General features: G+C 36.5%; 3 protein-coding genes across 6 annotated transcripts; 2 read left to right on the top strand and 1 right to left on the bottom strand.

Moving 5' to 3' along the window:
- Positions 1–3,061: 3,061 nt before the first annotated feature.
- On the top strand, positions 3,062–8,312 carry aldh3b1 (aldehyde dehydrogenase 3 family, member B1). Of its 4 annotated transcripts, none has more exons than XM_052551853.1 (10): positions 3,062–3,240; positions 4,165–4,337; positions 4,420–4,530; positions 4,727–4,847; positions 5,693–5,778; positions 5,893–5,974; positions 6,068–6,460; positions 7,133–7,299; positions 7,384–7,483; positions 7,575–8,312. In XM_052551853.1, exons 2-10 carry the CDS (start codon positions 4,176–4,178, stop codon positions 7,772–7,774), a joined length of 1,422 nt encoding a protein of 473 aa, XP_052407813.1. In that variant the 5' UTR covers positions 3,062–3,240; positions 4,165–4,175; the 3' UTR covers positions 7,775–8,312. The 4 variants fall into 4 exon arrangements, with proteins under 4 accessions (XP_052407813.1, XP_052407811.1, XP_052407812.1 ...); XM_052551851.1 differs by having other exon boundaries at positions 3,063–3,266; XM_052551852.1 differs by lacking the exon at positions 3,062–3,240 and adding an exon at positions 3,478–3,556.
- A 695-nt stretch (positions 8,313–9,007) lies between these two features.
- clpp (caseinolytic mitochondrial matrix peptidase proteolytic subunit) lies at positions 9,008–12,569 on the bottom strand. The gene is made up of 7 exons (XM_052551856.1): positions 12,412–12,569; positions 11,848–11,949; positions 11,610–11,681; positions 11,436–11,532; positions 9,982–10,169; positions 9,797–9,902; positions 9,008–9,682 (listed from the first exon to the last, which is right to left on the bottom strand). Exons 1-7 carry the CDS (start codon positions 12,421–12,423, stop codon positions 9,456–9,458), a joined length of 804 nt encoding a protein of 267 aa, XP_052407816.1. The 5' UTR covers positions 12,424–12,569; the 3' UTR covers positions 9,008–9,455.
- Positions 12,570–13,761: 1,192 nt separating this feature from the next.
- si:dkey-204f11.64 (uncharacterized protein LOC100537752 homolog) lies at positions 13,762–16,421 on the top strand. The gene is made up of 3 exons (XM_052551858.1): positions 13,762–13,981; positions 15,017–15,143; positions 15,245–16,421. Exons 1-2 carry the CDS (start codon positions 13,895–13,897, stop codon positions 15,140–15,142), a joined length of 213 nt encoding a protein of 70 aa, XP_052407818.1. The 5' UTR covers positions 13,762–13,894; the 3' UTR covers position 15,143; positions 15,245–16,421.
- The last annotated feature ends 1,010 nt before the right edge of the window (positions 16,422–17,431 follow it).

Below are 17,431 nucleotides of genomic sequence, written 5' to 3'. Positions count from 1 at the left end.
AAATACACAGCTGAGTCCTCTTCTGTCAGTCCAGACAGTTTCAGATACATCATGTTTTTTAACTGTCTCTAGTCATTTCAATTCATCCCTCCAAACTTTTGGCATAGTCTTGTCCTTGTCCGCTACTCCAAATACGGCCCATCCACACCAGTGCTTTTCCAGGTCGCTGTCTGACCCAGTGCATGTCATAGCCACCGAAAGTAAATCCTGATCCTCTACAGAAAAGACTCAGAGTTTCTCCAGGCTTTACCTCTGATACAGAAGAAATGGACTCCAAATTCTGACCTTTCACTCCTATTGAAAAAGAGCATAGAAATAAGAACAGAACATCAGGTATAGTGAATATTTACGGTCACAGTTTGAGATGGTGTAAGGTTTCACACTGTGACACACACTTGTAAAGGCCAGTAAAAACAGAAGGTAAAACAGGTTGTTGCACATATTCAGGGAGGATATCTCATATGAGATCCAGTGGAGAAGGACTGATCACATATATGTGCGACAAATGAAGGGTGGTGACGTCATACATATAGAAAATGACAAAATGGATGTTTCAAAATATACAAACAGGCTAATTTGTTCAATTGTATCAATAGCGGCAATATGTACAGTTAAAATCAAGTTATTCTATTTACATTCTATTAAATATACATTTAGTAATTATAACAACATGATTTCACCTGGTCTAATTTTATATAGTTTTATATACAGTAGTACTGTTCAAATTCATTAATGTTTGACCACTCTATAAGTGGATGACACTGATTTAAAACTGATTATAACAACAACATTTAACTTTAACTGTCACCCCGTCCTGTATACAGGATACCTACATTTACTTCACTATATTACAATGAAATCTAATCTAATCTTGACAAACTATATATCATTGGAAAGGTCTAAGACTCCCAAAAATATATTTGACCAATGTTCTTTGTTAAAAATTATGTAGGAAAAGTAATAGATTAATTTATGACAAGAGTGCACCCTCAAAAATCTACATTATAACAGGAGTTTTGACCTTTGTTTAAAAAAAAAAAAGACTTCTTCGTTGCTTTTTTCTCTGTCACATTTTAGAAATCCTCAGAAATGATTTATCAAGTGAAAACTTAAAAAGTCAAAATTCATTCTTTGAAACCCATTTTAAAATCAGACATTGCATTACCATGTAAATGGTACATCATTAACATGTTACAAAATATTTTCATTCATGAATTATAAAAATTTAAGTTTGGAACGTGCACTGCAAAGTCTATGTTCAAAAAATAGTTTTCCCTTTTTATCAAAGTATTCATTATAGCGCAATAAATAACTATTGAAGTAACTTTTTTTTAAAAATAAGCTTAATAATGTAGACGTTTCATAATCATAAAATATTTTAATGTAAAAATGCACCTGCAGGAGAAGGCATATCATTTCACGAACACAGAGACAGCTGTATGTTGATGCAAAAAGAAAGAAACAAATGTCAACCCACTCTAATGATGAAAATGAAAATTCCCTGGGGCAGGTCCTGAAACCATTTACACCCAAGAGAATGTATGGTCAAAGCTTTTTACAGCTCACTGAAACATTCTTAAAACTAGTGAACCTTTCAAGCGTTAAACCGTCTAGTTTTGTTAGTCAAAACATTAACAGCTGTGCCATGCACCTGTGCATTAGCTTTTTTATTTTCTTTTTCCAGTCAACATTGCATTTTGGGTTTATTTTAATTATTGAATATTTTCATAAAATAATATACATTAAAATCTGTCTCAAAAAACATCAAAATCATAAATTGTGTAAAGAAAAAAAAAAACATAATTAACATCAAATGAATAAAACTTAACTTTTTAAATGTATACCCAGAATATATGCTTTTTTATTATAATGCAATGCATAAGGGCATCTCTTATAGGCACTAAATGGCAAACATTAAGCCATTTAGCTTGTACATCTCAAAACAAACAAACAATAAATAAGTTAATTAATATCTGAATGACCTTTGTGTTATTTATATGGTTTAAAAGCACACATGGATCAACATTCACAGAAACCAGTAGTGATATCACATGAATCACTTCCTTTCATAATTAGATCACATTCCTGCAGACAAGAAATTAATGTACCTTTTGAAGTATAAAAATTGACCTAATTTTACATCCATATATTAGGGCTTTGCATATATTAAAAAGGTCTTTAAAAATCTTAATTCACCTTCCATAATTTAAAGTCTTTTCTTTCTTTTTTTTACACAAATTAATTCCAAGCCTTATATTCATAGTCTTAAATTCATAAAGTCAGGGCATAACATTTTTTATATATATACATTTTCCAGTATTTTTGTTTTCAAATACAACTATCTAGACATCATTAAATCAAGATACATTTACTTGAATTGCAAGTGTATAATGAAAGCTTAAAAAACTGAACAAAATTAATTGAGTTTCTGGTCAAAACAAGAAATATGGGGTGCATCCCAAGTAATGAAGTTGAAATTTATAAACACAATGGCAACTGATTGTTCCTGTTTTGTTTGTTGTTGCTTTTTATCATAAATTAACTTTATTTTTGTACCAGTTTCACACTGATTAAATCTCACTCTGTTGATTGTATCTTGCTTTAAGACTTTTGCACTGATTCATTAGGTAACTTTTATTATATCTATATATTTAAAGTTATATATTTATAGTATATTATATAACTTTAAAGTGTTGCTAATACAACTCACTTTATGATCTTTAGACATTTGCAATAGCCTATTGTGTTTGTTTCCTTCAATATATTCCTTTAATTTTCTTTCTTGGTCTTAAAAAGGTTTCATTAAACCTGCAGAAACCCTGTATGCACAAGCCAATTAGTGCAATAGTTTCAATAACACCCTGTGTTTGAGTCACACATATCGTAGTCTTGCTTTAACAAAATTAGTCTAAAATTGAAGCGGAGCCTGATAAGTGAATTATTGTATGCAAATTCTATATAATTTAAACATTTCGGTATATGAAAATATTTTTCGGAATTACATAAATACACTGTGTTAGATTAAATGTCGCATCTTTGTTTAATATAATATTTATATATCGTTTGCAGTTTTTCCTTGTTTCTGTCGCAATAAACTAAACAGCAGGTTTTTCGGGCTGCAGAATGACTAACGTTATACCAAACAAACTCGACAAACTTGAATTTTCTGAATTAAACGCGAAAACCCGGAACTCGTCTTCACTCTTCACGTGTTACAGTGAAAAACAGTGGGCTGTTCCAGTAAGTGGTGTTTTTAATAGAAAAAGGTACGTTTATAAGATTATTCTCGTTATGTAAAGTTTGTAACACGTGGGTGGTCTTGTAAAGGGCTTCTGGTTTATCATGCACGTTTTATAAATCAGTGCGTTGTCTTGTTAATCTAATGTTGTTCTCTAGTTTCCATTTTATATTGCATTTTTGTGGCATGGCAATAAGCAGAGTACAATAAATACAATAGCGTTGTGTAAAGTATTAGGAAGAGCTGAGAGACAAGCAGTGGTCAAGTGACATACGAGACCAAAAATCTCTGCATCTCTCTTCCTGTATTGATATGCTCGTAAGAAGAAAAGGACATGGCATTTTAATAGAACAAAATAACTTCTCTTACTATGTGAGGCAACTTTTAGCCAAGGAAACGGGAGATAAAACAGAAATGCGGGTAGATTAGATTAAGACTAAATGGGCGAGGCTTCGTGGTCTAGAAGTTGTTTGTCATTTGTGAGGTGCGAAGTGGCCTACAATTTAAATAGTCATATTGTAACTATCCAGTCTGATTTTTAGCTTCTAAATATATTAAAGTACCCCAATGTCGTGTCATTCGTTCATTTATTTTCCAGACAGACAACCTCCGGACGTCAACTGTCTTGTCTGGTTCGTGTTACTTTTCTCAGCGCTGGTCAGAATGAACTAATCACAGTCGTCTTTGATTGCTGTGTAATCATGTGGCAGCTTTGCGTTTGTTTGTGGGGAAACCCATTTAAATTATTGCACTTCAAGTACAATAAATACAAACATGACTGGAGGATTTTGTTTTCAGGGCCTCATATAGTGTTCCATGAAAAAAAAAAAACAGAAATCTCTGAGACATCTGTTAATTAGAGTGTTTTATCTGAAACTCTCATGTTCTAAATGTTGTGTACACTTCCTCTGCAATGTCGAACACAGGTGTTCTCACAATGGAGAGCCAGAAACAGGTGCTGGAGAGGCTGCGGGCTGCTTTCCGCTCAGGTGTGACCCTTCCTGTGCACTTCCGCTTGACTCAGCTGGAGGCCATGATGTCACTGTTTGAAGACAACGAAAACCAGATTTTAGAGGCCTTGCATGAAGACCTTGCTAAGGTATGAGGTCACAAGTTGACAGACACACAAGTACTTTTAAGATCAACGCACAAGTGATGCTTCATTCTCATCTGCCCTGCAGCCCAAGTTTGAAACAGTGCTGTCAGAGATTGAAATAGTGGTGAATGACATTTGCTACGCCATCAGCAACCTGCAAACCTGGATGCAGCCCACTTATGTGGGCACAAACCTGGTGAGATCCACACTAATATATAATTATATCAACTTTATTGCACCTTTAACACATACAGCAGCTATGTATATTTTAACAAAATGCTCCAAAGATATAATTCAGCAGAAAACCTTCAAGGGTCTGGTCAATGCAGGTTGAGATTGATCTCTTAAAATGCTTTAATTAGTTTTCTCTCTCCATTTCACTTGTATTTCAGGCAACAAAGTTGGATGACTGTTTTGTACGAAGCGAGCCGTTAGGTGTTGTTCTGATTATTGGAGCATGGAATTATCCTCTTCATCTAATTCTGTTACCTTTGATTGGTGCAATTGCGGCAGGTACAATCTATATCTTTTTCTGTTATATACCCCTTAAATACAGGGGCGTCATGAACCTAGTTTTTATTTTAAAGGGAGCACCAGTGACAGTTCTGGCACGTCTTCCTAAGACTGAGCATCATGATAGTCCAGTGGTGTCAAACAGAGGAATTGACTTTGCAATTAAAAACTCAGAATAAATCCAGTTTTTTTTTATATAATAAAACGTTACTTCAAGTTTTCACTGGAATAATTACTGCAATATTTTCACACCCAATTATATGGACTACTATTGAATTCTGAACTAAAGTGAGAACATACATTAATAATGTCTACGTGTACTGCGTCAAGCTAACTGAGACTTGTTATAGCACTTATATATCATTGCTCTTTTTTTGTTTGTTTTTTTATTGCTTCCATTGTCGTCATTTGTAAGTCGCTTTGGATAAAAGCGTCTGCTAATTGACAAATAATATTAATAAATAGTATAATGTACTGTTGCTATCGATTTAGTTAGCAACACATTTTGCAAAACACAGATTCTCTAGCATGCTTAATTTTAACAAAGGCTGATATTTAAATGGATACATAATACATATTATGTGCTAAAACCCTTTGGTTGTGTGACATATTCCACCTACCACCCACACAAAAAAACCTAGTGATTCTGCACAAATTACAAAGGGTAAAGGACATATTTGAGCTTCTACTTTTGGGAAACTACTAATTTTGACACTCATCATAGAACTTGATTATCAAATATAAAGAAAAGAAGAAGAAAAAAATGTCCTTTGGAAATCCATTAGCTCATTAATCTGAGGAGGCACATCTGCAATATGTTTAACTCATTCACATCTTTTTAACAGGCAACTGTGCTATTCTGAAGCCATCAGAAATAAGTCGAGCAACCGAAAAGCTTCTTGCTGAACTCATTCCTAAGTACCTGTCCCAGGTAACCCTTGGGAAAGACCCATATGATCTAACTGTGCTACTGTGTTCATGCTAAGGTTTGTAACCCTTCTCCTGTAAATGGGTTTGTTTGTGTCATATGTGTTTTGTCTCATAGGAGTGTTATGCAGTCGTTTGTGGTGGAGCAGAAGAGACCAAGACATTGCTGGAGAATCGATTTGATCATATCTTCTACACAGGTTAGAGTTTGCATTGTAATCAATGACAGATCCAAGAAAAAAGTTGTCACCCTTCTATATTTGCTTCAACATCCCAAGTCTTCTCTCCTCCAGGCTCGCAGTCAGTGGCTCGTTGCATCCTGCTGGCCGCAGCGGTGCACCTTACCCCAGTTACTCTGGAGCTGGGCGGAAAGTGCCCCTGTTTGATATATGGCCGCCTAGACATGAAAGCTGCTGCTAAGAGGCTGGTGTGGGCCAAGTTTTTCAATACAGGGCAGAGTTGTGTGGCTCCAGACTACGTTTTATGCACTACTGAGACGAGAGATGCGCTGTTACCTTTTATAAAAGAGGCTCTGGAGAGTTTCTACGGATCTGATCCCCAGCAAAGCCCAGATCTGGGCCGTATCGTGACAGACAGGCACTGGGACCGACTGGTTGAGCTGCTAAAAAAGTCTGAGGGAAAGATTGTGATAGGAGGAGAGAGTGACAAGAAGACCAAGTACATTGGTTAGTAAACAAGGTTACATATTCAGTATATACATATATACCGTATTTTTCGGACTATAGGTCGCAGCTGAATATAAGTCGTATCAGTCCAAAAATACGTCATGATGAGGAAAAAAACATATATAAGTCGCACTGGACTATAAGTCGCATTCATTTAGAATCAAGAGAAAACATTACCATCTACAGCCGCTAGAGGGCGCTCTATGCTGCTCAGTGTAGACTACAGGAGAACTGAGCAGTAGAGCGCCCTCTCGCGGCTGGAGACGGTAATGTTTTATCTTGATTCATTTTTAGTTCATTTCTCTTGGTTCATGTCAAATTAATTTTGATAAATAAGTCGCACCTGACTATAAGTCGCAGAACCAGCCAAACTATGAAAAAAAGTGTGACTTATAGTCCGGAAAATACGGTACTCAAAAGTTTGGGGACAGTAAGATTTTTTTAATGAGACATAATGTTACAAAAGATTTAAACTTCAAATAAATGCTGTTATCTTAAACTTTATTGCTACTGCCTTAGTATGTTGTATGTATTTTCATAATGCATGGGTTTCTGCATGACTTACTGAATTTCCATAAATTACAGTATATATTTATATAAAAGAATTAGTAGGGAGCTAAACTGGTCTTGCATTTTGAGCTTCTTCTCTTGCTTTTTCATGGATTGTCTCAGCCCCCACTGTCATCGTGGATGTCATAGAGTCCGATGCTTTAATGCAGGAGGAGATTTTTGGCCCCATCCTCCCTATTCTCACCATCAAGTCTCTCGATGAAGCAATCAATTTCGTCAACGAGAGAGAGAAGCCCCTGGCACTCTACGCCTTCTCTGATGAATCTCAGGTAAGGAAGGAACAAAACAAAAGTCCTTAACATGAGTGAAGTGTGAAGCAGGCGATAAAGCTATGCATCTCTATATTTGTGAAGGTTGTGACTACCGTTCTTGAGAGGACCAGCAGTGGAGGCTTCTGTTCCAATGATGGGATCGTTCACATGTCCCTGCCTGGATTACCCTTCGGAGGAGTTGGTAAGGCTGGCTACATTCCTTTCATGTAAAAATAACCCTGATTTTTTTTTTTGAGTAAAGATGAAATCAGATTTTTTTTCATCTTTCCCAGGCGCAAGTGGGATGGGCAACTACCACGGTCGCTGGGGCTTTGAGACGTTCAGTCACAAGCGTGGCTGCATGATGAGGAGCTGGCTGCTGGAGTGCGTCAATGTGCTGCGCTACCCCCCCTATAACGAAAGCAATCTCAGCTGGCTGCGCTGGGCCACCACCGCCAAGAAGAAGGGGTGGGCAGCATGTTCTGTTATGTGAGCGCTGAGTCTGACGCTCACTTTGAGGATGCCCATTTTTTTTAGATTTTGTCAATGAAGCAGATTGTAACCAAGGAACAAAAACAAATCTGGCTCGGCGTTCACCAAGGTTTTCCAGAGAGTTTGGTCAGAAACACAAACCTCATCTGTGGATTTTCCATTGTGAGGTCATTCAAAACACCACCAGAGGTCAGCATTGAGAAAAGTCACTTCTTCCGGATGCTTCTATCATGAGAGAAATGAGGCCATTTACTCGGAAAAGAATGAGTTTATTTTACCATTGTTCAAATACACTACTCAACTCTTTATGTGCTAATTTTCATCTGTTATTATCGAACACTAAAGTGGAAAAGCATTATTTTACTTAGTAAAGATGCTACATTACCTTACTGTTACATATTTTGCTGTATAGCTCGTAATAGTTTAGGGTTTTCTGTTTAGTGAGAATATCAAGTAGCATTTCTAGTTTATGAGTTGTATACTTTTCATCTATAACATTGAGTACAAAAATAAAGTCTGATAAACATGTTTGCCCTCAATACGCATAATGAGGATTTATTTGTATTGTTATTGCATTTGTTCTTTTTTTTGTTTGTTTTAAGAAACCACTCAGAAACATGCAGCTTACATTTTTATACGTATAGGCCTATATTTTGTTTTCTGAAAATTTGGTATGCATAGCATGACATCATTAGAAAATAACATCACATACATCATAATGTAAAATAAATTATTTTTATCTTCAGTACTGTTAAATAGCTTGAGATTTGTAATATTTTTAAAGTATCATATGCCTTCAAAGTAAGGATTAATTGGGTCAAAAATACAGTAAGATTGTGAAGTATTACAATTTAGCTTTTTCTGTTTTAATTTGTGCTTGTTTTTTACATTTTAAATATAATTTATTCCATTACTCCAGCTGATCTGCTGCTCAAGAAACCTTTCTTATTATCAATGTTAAAAACAGCTGTGCTGTTTTATATTATTGTAAAATACAGGATACATTTTTCCTGATTCTTTGATGAAGAGAAAGCACAAAAGAACTGCATTTATTTGAAACAGACATATTTTGAAAAAAATTAAAAGTCTTCACTGACACATCGGATCAATTTAACATATACTTGCAGAATAAATGTACATATTTCTAATTAAAAGATTCATACAGACCCAAAAGTTTTAAAATGGGGTGTACCTTAGGTCAAATATTCGGATTTCAAAAGACAGAAAAACCATCCATATTTAACCAATGATTTATTTGAATATTCATCCATAAAATCTCTTGCTCTAAATAATTTTGACATGGATTATATTAAATGAGGGGCACATTTACAACAAAGTATATTGTGGGACATGGTAACACACATCCAAATAATACAGACTTGAAGCCCTGTGTTGTAAGTATGTGTTCTCATCTAGATTGCTTACAATGAACCTAATTCTTGCTAAAGATACCTTTATATGAACGTCATACAAACAGAAGAACTAGACTGAGTATCTTTGTTCAGATTCCAGTACTGTCTCAGGACTAGGTTTAGCGATCCTCAATAAAAGGTACAAAAGCAAGGTCACAAGGTTCAGATTATGATTTGTGATCTGGTGACTGTCCCCTCAAACATCTGCCGAAGCAGACACTGAAGCAGACACTGAAGCAGTGGTCGACTCGCTCCTGCTGGGAGTCTCTTTCAGGGCTCCGGCTTGTATGAAGAGGGAGGGCTGCTGCCGGACAGGCCCGGCTCAGAGGTTTGAGGTTGAGGGGAGCTGGAGGCGGTCGCAGGGCTGCTGGGCTCTTTTTGTATAAGTTCCGGCTCATCCTGCCCAGCCTGTGGTGGATGAACCAGGACCTTGTCGATGATCCCGAAATCCTGCGCTTCCATCGGGCTCATGTACCGGTCTCGCTCCATCACGCTCTCTGAGCGAGGACAACAGAAAATCATGTCAGGAAGTCATGCAAAATTAAGTTAATTACAAATATTTGTTTAAATGCATTATAATACTAATGACAGATTTAGAACAGAAAATTGACCTAAAGTCTCCAAAGGCTGCCCTGTGTGTTTGCAATAGATGTTGTTGATCTGTCTTTTAAGTTTGAGAATCTCCTCAGCCTGGATGGCAATATCTGTTGCTTGCCCCTGAAATCATAAATACTGCTGTTAAAGTCGTGACTGCTGCTCCCTCCCCATCTCTTCTTTTTTTGTCCCACATTCTTACCCTTGCTCCTCCGGAGGGCTGGTGCACCATGATCCGGGCATTGGGCAGGGAATGCCTCATGCCTGCGGTTCCTGCGGCCAGAAGCAGGCTGCCCATACTGGCGGCCTGACCCACACACCAGGTGGAGATGGGGTTTAAGATGTACTGCATGGTGTCATAGATCGCAAGTCCAGCCGTAATCACACCACCTGCCAGACGGAGACAAAAAACATAGACTGCTGCCTTCAAACATTTGTGTATGGAATATGTGTATGGAATATCAAAAACAAAAAGCATGTATTGATTCACTTTTCTTTTTTTTTCTTACTTATTCTGTGTACCAAAAATGTTCAAACATGCAAACCCTGACATGTGACAATTAAATTATGATCATTTACAGTTTTTGTTTTTTTTCAAATAAGTTAATTGAACCTTTAAACAAAATGTCAAAAGTTTTTGGGAATGTGTTTTTTGTTAAGTATCCTATTTGATACAACAGGCCTTTGTTTCTTATAATACAACAAAAAATATGGAGCTCATACTCGAAGAGCGGAAAACAAAATACTACAATTTAATTCAGAGGCCCAAGTTAAGCAAACATATGCAATTTGGTGCAGTTACTGATATTTATATGGCCAAAAGGTGAGATGAAAGGTTGTAATGTAAATCAGTGGGATCTTTTTAACAGTACAGCAAACTAATTGTATAAAATACATATAAATATCAGTTGTCACTATTTCTCCCAGTGATATATCACAGAAAGATACTTATTTGTATAGATTTATAATCAAAGCTCTGTAGTTTTCATTGTGGGATCAAAACATTTAATCATATGCAATAATGGTTACAAATATGTATGTTGTACAAATAAAAATTCCTCGAATGCCTGTTGTATCAATATTTGATGCATTTTAACATGGTTTTTCTATAGTGCTAACAATATAACATTTATTCATAGATTTACTTTATAAAAATCACAGAAAAAACACGTGTGCCACAACCTGAAGGGTGGGGGGTGTTCGTAGAAATGCTCCTTAAAGGCATTTCACCTTGTTATAATTTTTTTTTTATAAACTATTCATTAAATGACAGAAGACTTTTAGAAGATTGTATCCAACAGGTTTTTCAGAATTTTCAGTCTATTTTAGAATTTTTTTTTTTTTTTTTTTTGGGTGTTTGACGATCAAAATCATGACGCTGGGAAAGAAAAGTGAAGTCACTGAAGTAAACAAAGAACTGACTCCATTCTCCACAATGTAGAGCAAGTGGCTTTTTGTGTACAGCATACAGTAGTGCATAAGTAAACATTTGCCTTCTAATTTACTATACTGTAAGAATGTGAAACTGGATTCCCATACAGGTATCAATCAAATCTGAAAATTTAAAACGGGATAGATTAAGACCAAAGACGGCCATCTGAATAAACATCATGATCAGATCTTTTTTTTTTATGTCCCTGCAGTAATGTTTCTCACCAGGACTGTTGATGTACATGTGAATAGGCTTGTTGTTGCTCTCAGACTGGAGAAAGAGCAGCTGAGCGATCACCAGAGAAGCTACAGAGTCATCGATCTAGAGAAAGAGAGGGACAGAAAAACTGACAATAAAAGGGCTTTCTGAAAAATGTCTTTCCTTGCATGTGAACTTACTGGACCCATAACACAGATGATTCTCTCTCGTAGCAGCCTTGAGTAGATGTCATATGCACGCTCTCCTCGGCCCTGAAACAGACAAGACTTTTCATTAAAGTAGCCGTCAAGTTCCTGCAAAACTAGAGCTGCACTGTTGAACTACTGCATTTACAATAGGCTCTAAAAGTAACTTCTTGATACTAGATGATCAGTTTAAAGTAACCTATGAAGAAAAGTGGCACTGATGTGCTCTTACCGTCTGCTCCACAACTATAGGTATGAGTGGACTTCTCCAGGGCGCACTCTGATGAACAGACCGACTCAATCGGAGCGCAGAAACACCACACTGTAAGACCCTCTGTAGAGACAACAGACAAGAGGATGAGGAGCGGGGGTCAAACAGACACAAGGATGAGGAGCATGGGTCAGACAGACACGAAGATGAAGAGCGGGGGTCAAACAGACACGAGGATGAGGAGCAGAAGATGAGGAGTGGGGGTCAAACAGACACGAGGATGAGGAGCGGGGGTCAAAAAGACGTTTGGACGTTTCAGTGGCGAGTTTAACATCAAACAGAGCACAAATCAGGCTGATTACATTACTTTACGTGTCTGTTAAAAACCGACGTTTTGTGAAAACGAGCAAAACTTAAAGGTACTTCGATTTAACATAAAGCACTCCTGCTAGCTAAAGAATAGTTGTACAATAGCGCGTTTATAATTACTGCCACTAACGCTGCACTACTAAGTTGTTTCGCACACAGAGACATATTTGTTTTTAGAATTAGTGGTTAATTTACAAAAGGTATTTTGATACTTACACGTAACAACATGTTTCTGTTGAGCAACCCTCACGCGACCCCTATTGACCCGGATGTGATATTAAAGTAAAGCCAGAGACTCTCTAATGAAGAAAGAGTTGGAATGTAGAGAGAGCGTATATGTGACCATGGATATAGATACGCAGATGCCAGCGACTGGCCTCGATACGTAAGCCATCCCTCATTTTTGTAACGGTCTGCGTTCACTGTGTGCGTCTACAACTGCACGCCTGTATTAATTATTATACAGTCTATGATCTGGACGTTTGTTGATCCAATACAAGTGTCGCAAAATTGCAGTAAAAAAATCGTATTATTATCAATCTTGAAAATACTTGTGCTGTTTTATATTATTTTAGATCTCAGGATGTTTTTTTCCATAATTCTTAGAAAGCTCAATGGAACAGCATTTATATGAAAAATACATATTTTAAAACAATGTGAAAGTCTTTACTGCCAGTTATATGAATCCTTTCTGAATGCACATATTTATTTATTTTATTTTAGGCTTTATGTTTTTTACTAATTCAAACAGACCCTAATGACTTGAACTGTAGTGTACCTTTGGTAAACTGTTGATTTAATAAGCTTGAAACATCCAGTTTGTAACCATTTGAATTGTGTCCTTCAAGTTTAGTATAATATTGTTAATACAGTTAAGTCATCTTTAAAATACAGGAAATTTGCTTCTTTCAATTTTAATTGAAAAAAAAAACGTTATCCTTTTGACATTTTTTTGTTGTTGTTGTTGTTTTCATATTATGTTTTGTATGTTATTATTTAATATTAGTCTGTCTCGCTGGTAAAAAAAATAAATAAATAGATTTTCGATCTTATGACTCGGTAAAATAAATGTAGATTTTCCACACATCTATTCCACTGACTTTCATTCAAACAGCAAACGGTTGACTGAGGTCTCCACTCGCGGAGCGGCTCTGGTGAAGCGCATCCGCTGTCATATAATAAAACAACGCCAGATGGCGCCACTCACCGCAGGCTCGGCTAGAACCTTTTATGAAAGGAAAGTAATGAAAAATAGCTGTATTTTTGTCTTATTAGCTTGAATATTAAGTAACTAACAATAATAATGCAACACCTCACCCACCTAATCCACAACAATACACACGTGTTCATTCATTTGTTAGTGAATCCTGAAATTGCCTTCATTGTATGAACAGCCTAAAAGAAGAATGGAGTAATAAACATACTAGTAATGTCCGAATGAAAATGTAAACTGTAGACAGGTTTACTCTGAGTGTTCTAGAAAATATGATAAACTCAAACTCTGAGGGCTTCCTTCCGGATGTACTTATTTGTATGTATTGCTTGCTTGATTCACAGGTGAGGAACTCATCAACAGGTGTCCTCTGCGGCGTCGCAGTGCCAAACCAATCGTCAACTACAGGGGCGCAGCTGAGCCGGTTACTGCCGAAGTCAGGCTCGTGTCGACAGTGTGAAAAACTTTCTGGATCTGTCAGGAGTCATGTCGAATAACAGCGCCGGCGGTTTGGTCAGTCTGCAGAAAAGCGTCAAGCAGCTGCGATTTGAAGCAGAAATCCGCAGAATTAAGGTGAGCACAAGAAAATAAAAACCAAAAAGACTGGAAATCTTTGTTAACAGGGTGTGACTAGATAAACTTGTTGATCCTGTCCGAACATCCTGCTGCTTCGTGTAATCATTGTGCTGTTTTTAACATTTCTCGGTGCATGTGAGAGCACTTGCAACATAACGTTACCTAATGCAACTGAAGCGTGATGAAAAATGTTATCTGTTTGTCAGCTTTTTCCGTGGAATGCCTTCTATATTACGGCATGTTGCCATTACCTTCGTTTTCAGCAGGTGACAGCTTGTTTTTAAAGGAATGCTAACACAGGTTGTCATCTAATATTTAATACATTTGAACACATAAAGCCTCTGAGGTTGTGGTCGCGCGCAGCTCCGCGCACAGTGAAGCTCTTTGTTGATTGTAAGTGTGTGAGTGTGACACAGTGTCACGTTTGTTGGCCGGGAAAATCCAAATCTATATTAGTTCCCACTGGCCCCAAACACGCTATTTTAAACACAACCCAGGGCTTTGTGTGTTATTATTGAGTTTATCGGGAATCAAATAAACTCTGTAACTTCTGACCGCGTGATTACTAGCACCGTGTGACAACAAAAGAGTCTTTACTGCTCCACAAACCCCCTTTATCTGTAGATCCATACATCTACATGACATTTTAAGATGCAAAACCTTACAAACCCCCTTTATCTGTAGATCCATACATCTACATGACATTTTAAGATGCAAAACCTTACAAACCCCCTTTATCTGTAGATCCATACATCTACATGACATCTTAAGATGCAAAACCGGTAAACTTTAAAATAAAAACTGTTTTAGTGCCTTGCTACTTTTTCCTCAAGCTCCTATGTTTATATTTAGTCATTTCACTTTAATGAAATTAATAACATGAATGGGTTCTTTTATTGCCATTAAAGTGAAATAACTGAACGTAAGTATGGGAGCCTCTAGAAAAAAGTATTAAGGCACTAAGAGGCTTTTGCATCTGAACTCTTCACGTGTGTTTCTCTGTCCGTCTGTGTTTTATTGAATCTGTCTTAGGTTTCTCAAGCTGCGGCTGAGCTGAAGGCATTCTGCTTGCAAAATGCCCACAAGGACCCCCTCCTCATGGGGGTGCCATCGAGCGACAACCCCTTTCGCCCACCCAAATCATGTGCGCTCTTCTGAGGTACCAACAATCAGCTCAGTGTTTCTTTCCTCTTAGAAATTTCCTGTTGAAGTGAAACATAAACAGAAAAGTGAACGTCTGTCTCTGTCTTCCCTCTCAAGGAGTCGTGGAGAAGCTTGAGAACATTCTTCTTCCACTCGGATGTTTTCACTCCACAACCCTCCGATCCCTTCACATTACAGCAGAGCTGCTTATCGTCACTACTATCACACTAAACTGTTTAATTCTGTAAGCTGCATTGGGACTTGAAGTCTTTCCCGTTCGGCGATGTGAGTTATGAAGAAAACCGCTGAGAAGTGATTTGAAATTGTTTAATTTGTATACCGTTGAATAAAGCCATGGTAGTGCTAAAGTTACACTAGCAGGAGGAAATTAAAGTAATTTGTTGGTCAAACAGTCCACTGGAAATGTGAGGACAAATATGCAAAAAAGAATTCATGCATTTTATTTTTTACTGTGTAGCCGGGTTCATTTGAATACAAGCCTTGCACAGAAAAAAATCTAAGTGCTTTCTTGTTGTAATCAATTTCTTTGTAATTGATACAGTTCTGTTTCTATACATGGACTGTTGTTGCCACAGAACTCATGTATTTAAGGTTTTAATTGTATTAAGCTCATAGCTCTATTGAAGGAGAGAGATGTCTTGAATCTCAGGTTCTCTTTGATAAAGAAGATCAATGCTGTGTTTCGGATATAAATTCACTTTTCTGAGGTACTACTTTTTTATTCCAATGAATTTTCTCTACTCTAGTGGGTAAAGGTTTCTGCATACTTTTGACCTTTCTTAAATGTTATAGTGTTAACACAAGACTCGAGTGCAGACTCCTATCTGTTTTTAGTGATATGTGCTGCTCTCATGCTTGTAGACTAAGAGTTTGAACACCACATGATTAGGAGTGTATGATCTGGCCTGGAGCCCTCACAAGCTCTCCGATCTCATCTTATATCTGGTCTGTATCTTTATCAGTCTACCACTGGACATTCATGCAAATGTCAGTTTTATTGCTGTCCTGCATGGTTAACTCTTTCAGTCTGTGTACCTCATGTGTGTCTTGTGTTTTAAGGTTGACTGCGCCTACAAGAGCAACATCTGATTTATTCGCAGCAAGATACCTGTACACTTTTTCTTACTAAACTGAATCAAGATGTTGTTGGTAAATAAGATGTCATTGATAAATACATTAAAATGACTGAGCCTGAAAAGTTTCTTTTTGGACAAGATCCCAATTTAATTGTCTGTGATTTAAACAATAAGAGCAATAAATATGCTGGAAACCACTATAGTTTATGTTTGTAACCAGGTTATTGTCGACCAATGCTAAAACTTTTACAACTTTTTTTATTTTATTTTTTTATTAGAAATATTGCCTTGGGAAATAACAAAGTTTGAGTTAAAGCACTGAAATGAATGACTGAAAAAAAAATAAACCTGAGCTAAAACTTAGTTCAAGTAAGAAATTTAGTACAAATACTAGAATTAAAATGAAAATAAAGTAGTTTATCTCCAGTAGCAAGCAACATGCATCAGACTTTAAAGTTTTATTCCTATCTGTATTAAGGTTTTCACAAAAGTATTTATTTATACCTGATTTATATAACATTGTATAGTTTTCCTCCCTGTGTGTTCAATGTATTTTCTGATTTAAATAAAAAAAAAAAAGGGGTATCCAAAAAACCCTCTGTAAAAACATTTACTTTTTAAAATGTCAAGAAAATGAAACTAGATTTTGAACCTGGCTTTATCTAATATTCAGATTTCTGTTCTGGAAAAGTATGTAAATTAGCGCACATTCAATTAGATAACGCCTTATCTGCATATTTAACATTTCAGAAATCTTCCAATACAAAACATTTATGTTATTGAACTGTGACAACCCAATTTGACCCTGGAGCACAAATCCCAAGTCTCAAGTCGCTGGGGTTTATTTGTAGCAATTGGCAAAAAAAAAAAATGCATTGGTCAAAATTACAGATTTTTCTTTTATCCCAAAATCATTTGAATGATAAGTAAAGATCATGTTCCATGAAGATAATTTGTAAATGTCCTACTGTAATAACAATAGCAAACCTTATTTATTTATGTATTTATATAGATTTTTATTAGTAATATGCTTTGGTTCATTTGAACAACTTAGGTTTTCTCAATATAAAGCACATTCCAGATTTTCAATAGTTGTATTTCAGTAAAAAATTGGTATGTATTAGTGACGTCTATGAGGCCAAGTTAATGTGCACCCTGTTCTCTTGTGTTGTCTCTTCTTCTTCACACTGCCTCCTGTACAATATGA

Source organism: Carassius gibelio, chromosome B3, assembly GCF_023724105.1.
Source record: "Carassius gibelio isolate Cgi1373 ecotype wild population from Czech Republic chromosome B3, carGib1.2-hapl.c, whole genome shotgun sequence".
NCBI lineage: Eukaryota > Metazoa > Chordata > Actinopteri > Cypriniformes > Cyprinidae > Carassius > Carassius gibelio.
This window is presented reverse-complemented; position numbering and strand designations above follow the sequence as displayed.

What these genes read in the sequence shown, in the direction of transcription:
- aldh3b1 (XM_052551853.1), top strand. Translation starts at nt 4,176, where the DNA reads ATGGAGAGCCAGAAACAGGTGCTGGAGAGGCTGCGGGCTGCTTTCCGC. An exon ending in GATTGGTGCAATTGCGGCAG is followed by an intron (nt 4,848 to 5,692) that starts GTACAATCTATA and finishes TCTTTTTAACAG; the next exon opens with GCAACTGTGCTATTCTGAAG. An exon ending in CCTTCTCTGATGAATCTCAG is followed by an intron (nt 7,300 to 7,383) that starts GTAAGGAAGGAA and finishes ATATTTGTGAAG; the next exon opens with GTTGTGACTACCGTTCTTGA.
- clpp (XM_052551856.1), bottom strand. An exon ending in TCATCTGTGTTATGGGTCCA is followed by an intron (nt 11,533 to 11,609) that starts GTAAGTTCACAT and finishes CTCTTTCTCTAG; the next exon opens with ATCGATGACTCTGTAGCTTC. An exon ending in CATGTACATCAACAGTCCTG is followed by an intron (nt 10,170 to 11,435) that starts GTGAGAAACATT and finishes TCCGTCTGGCAG; the next exon opens with GTGGTGTGATTACGGCTGGA.
- si:dkey-204f11.64 (XM_052551858.1), top strand. Translation starts at nt 13,895, where the DNA reads ATGTCGAATAACAGCGCCGGCGGTTTGGTCAGTCTGCAGAAAAGCGTC. An exon ending in CAGAAATCCGCAGAATTAAG is followed by an intron (nt 13,982 to 15,016) that starts GTGAGCACAAGA and finishes AATCTGTCTTAG; the next exon opens with GTTTCTCAAGCTGCGGCTGA.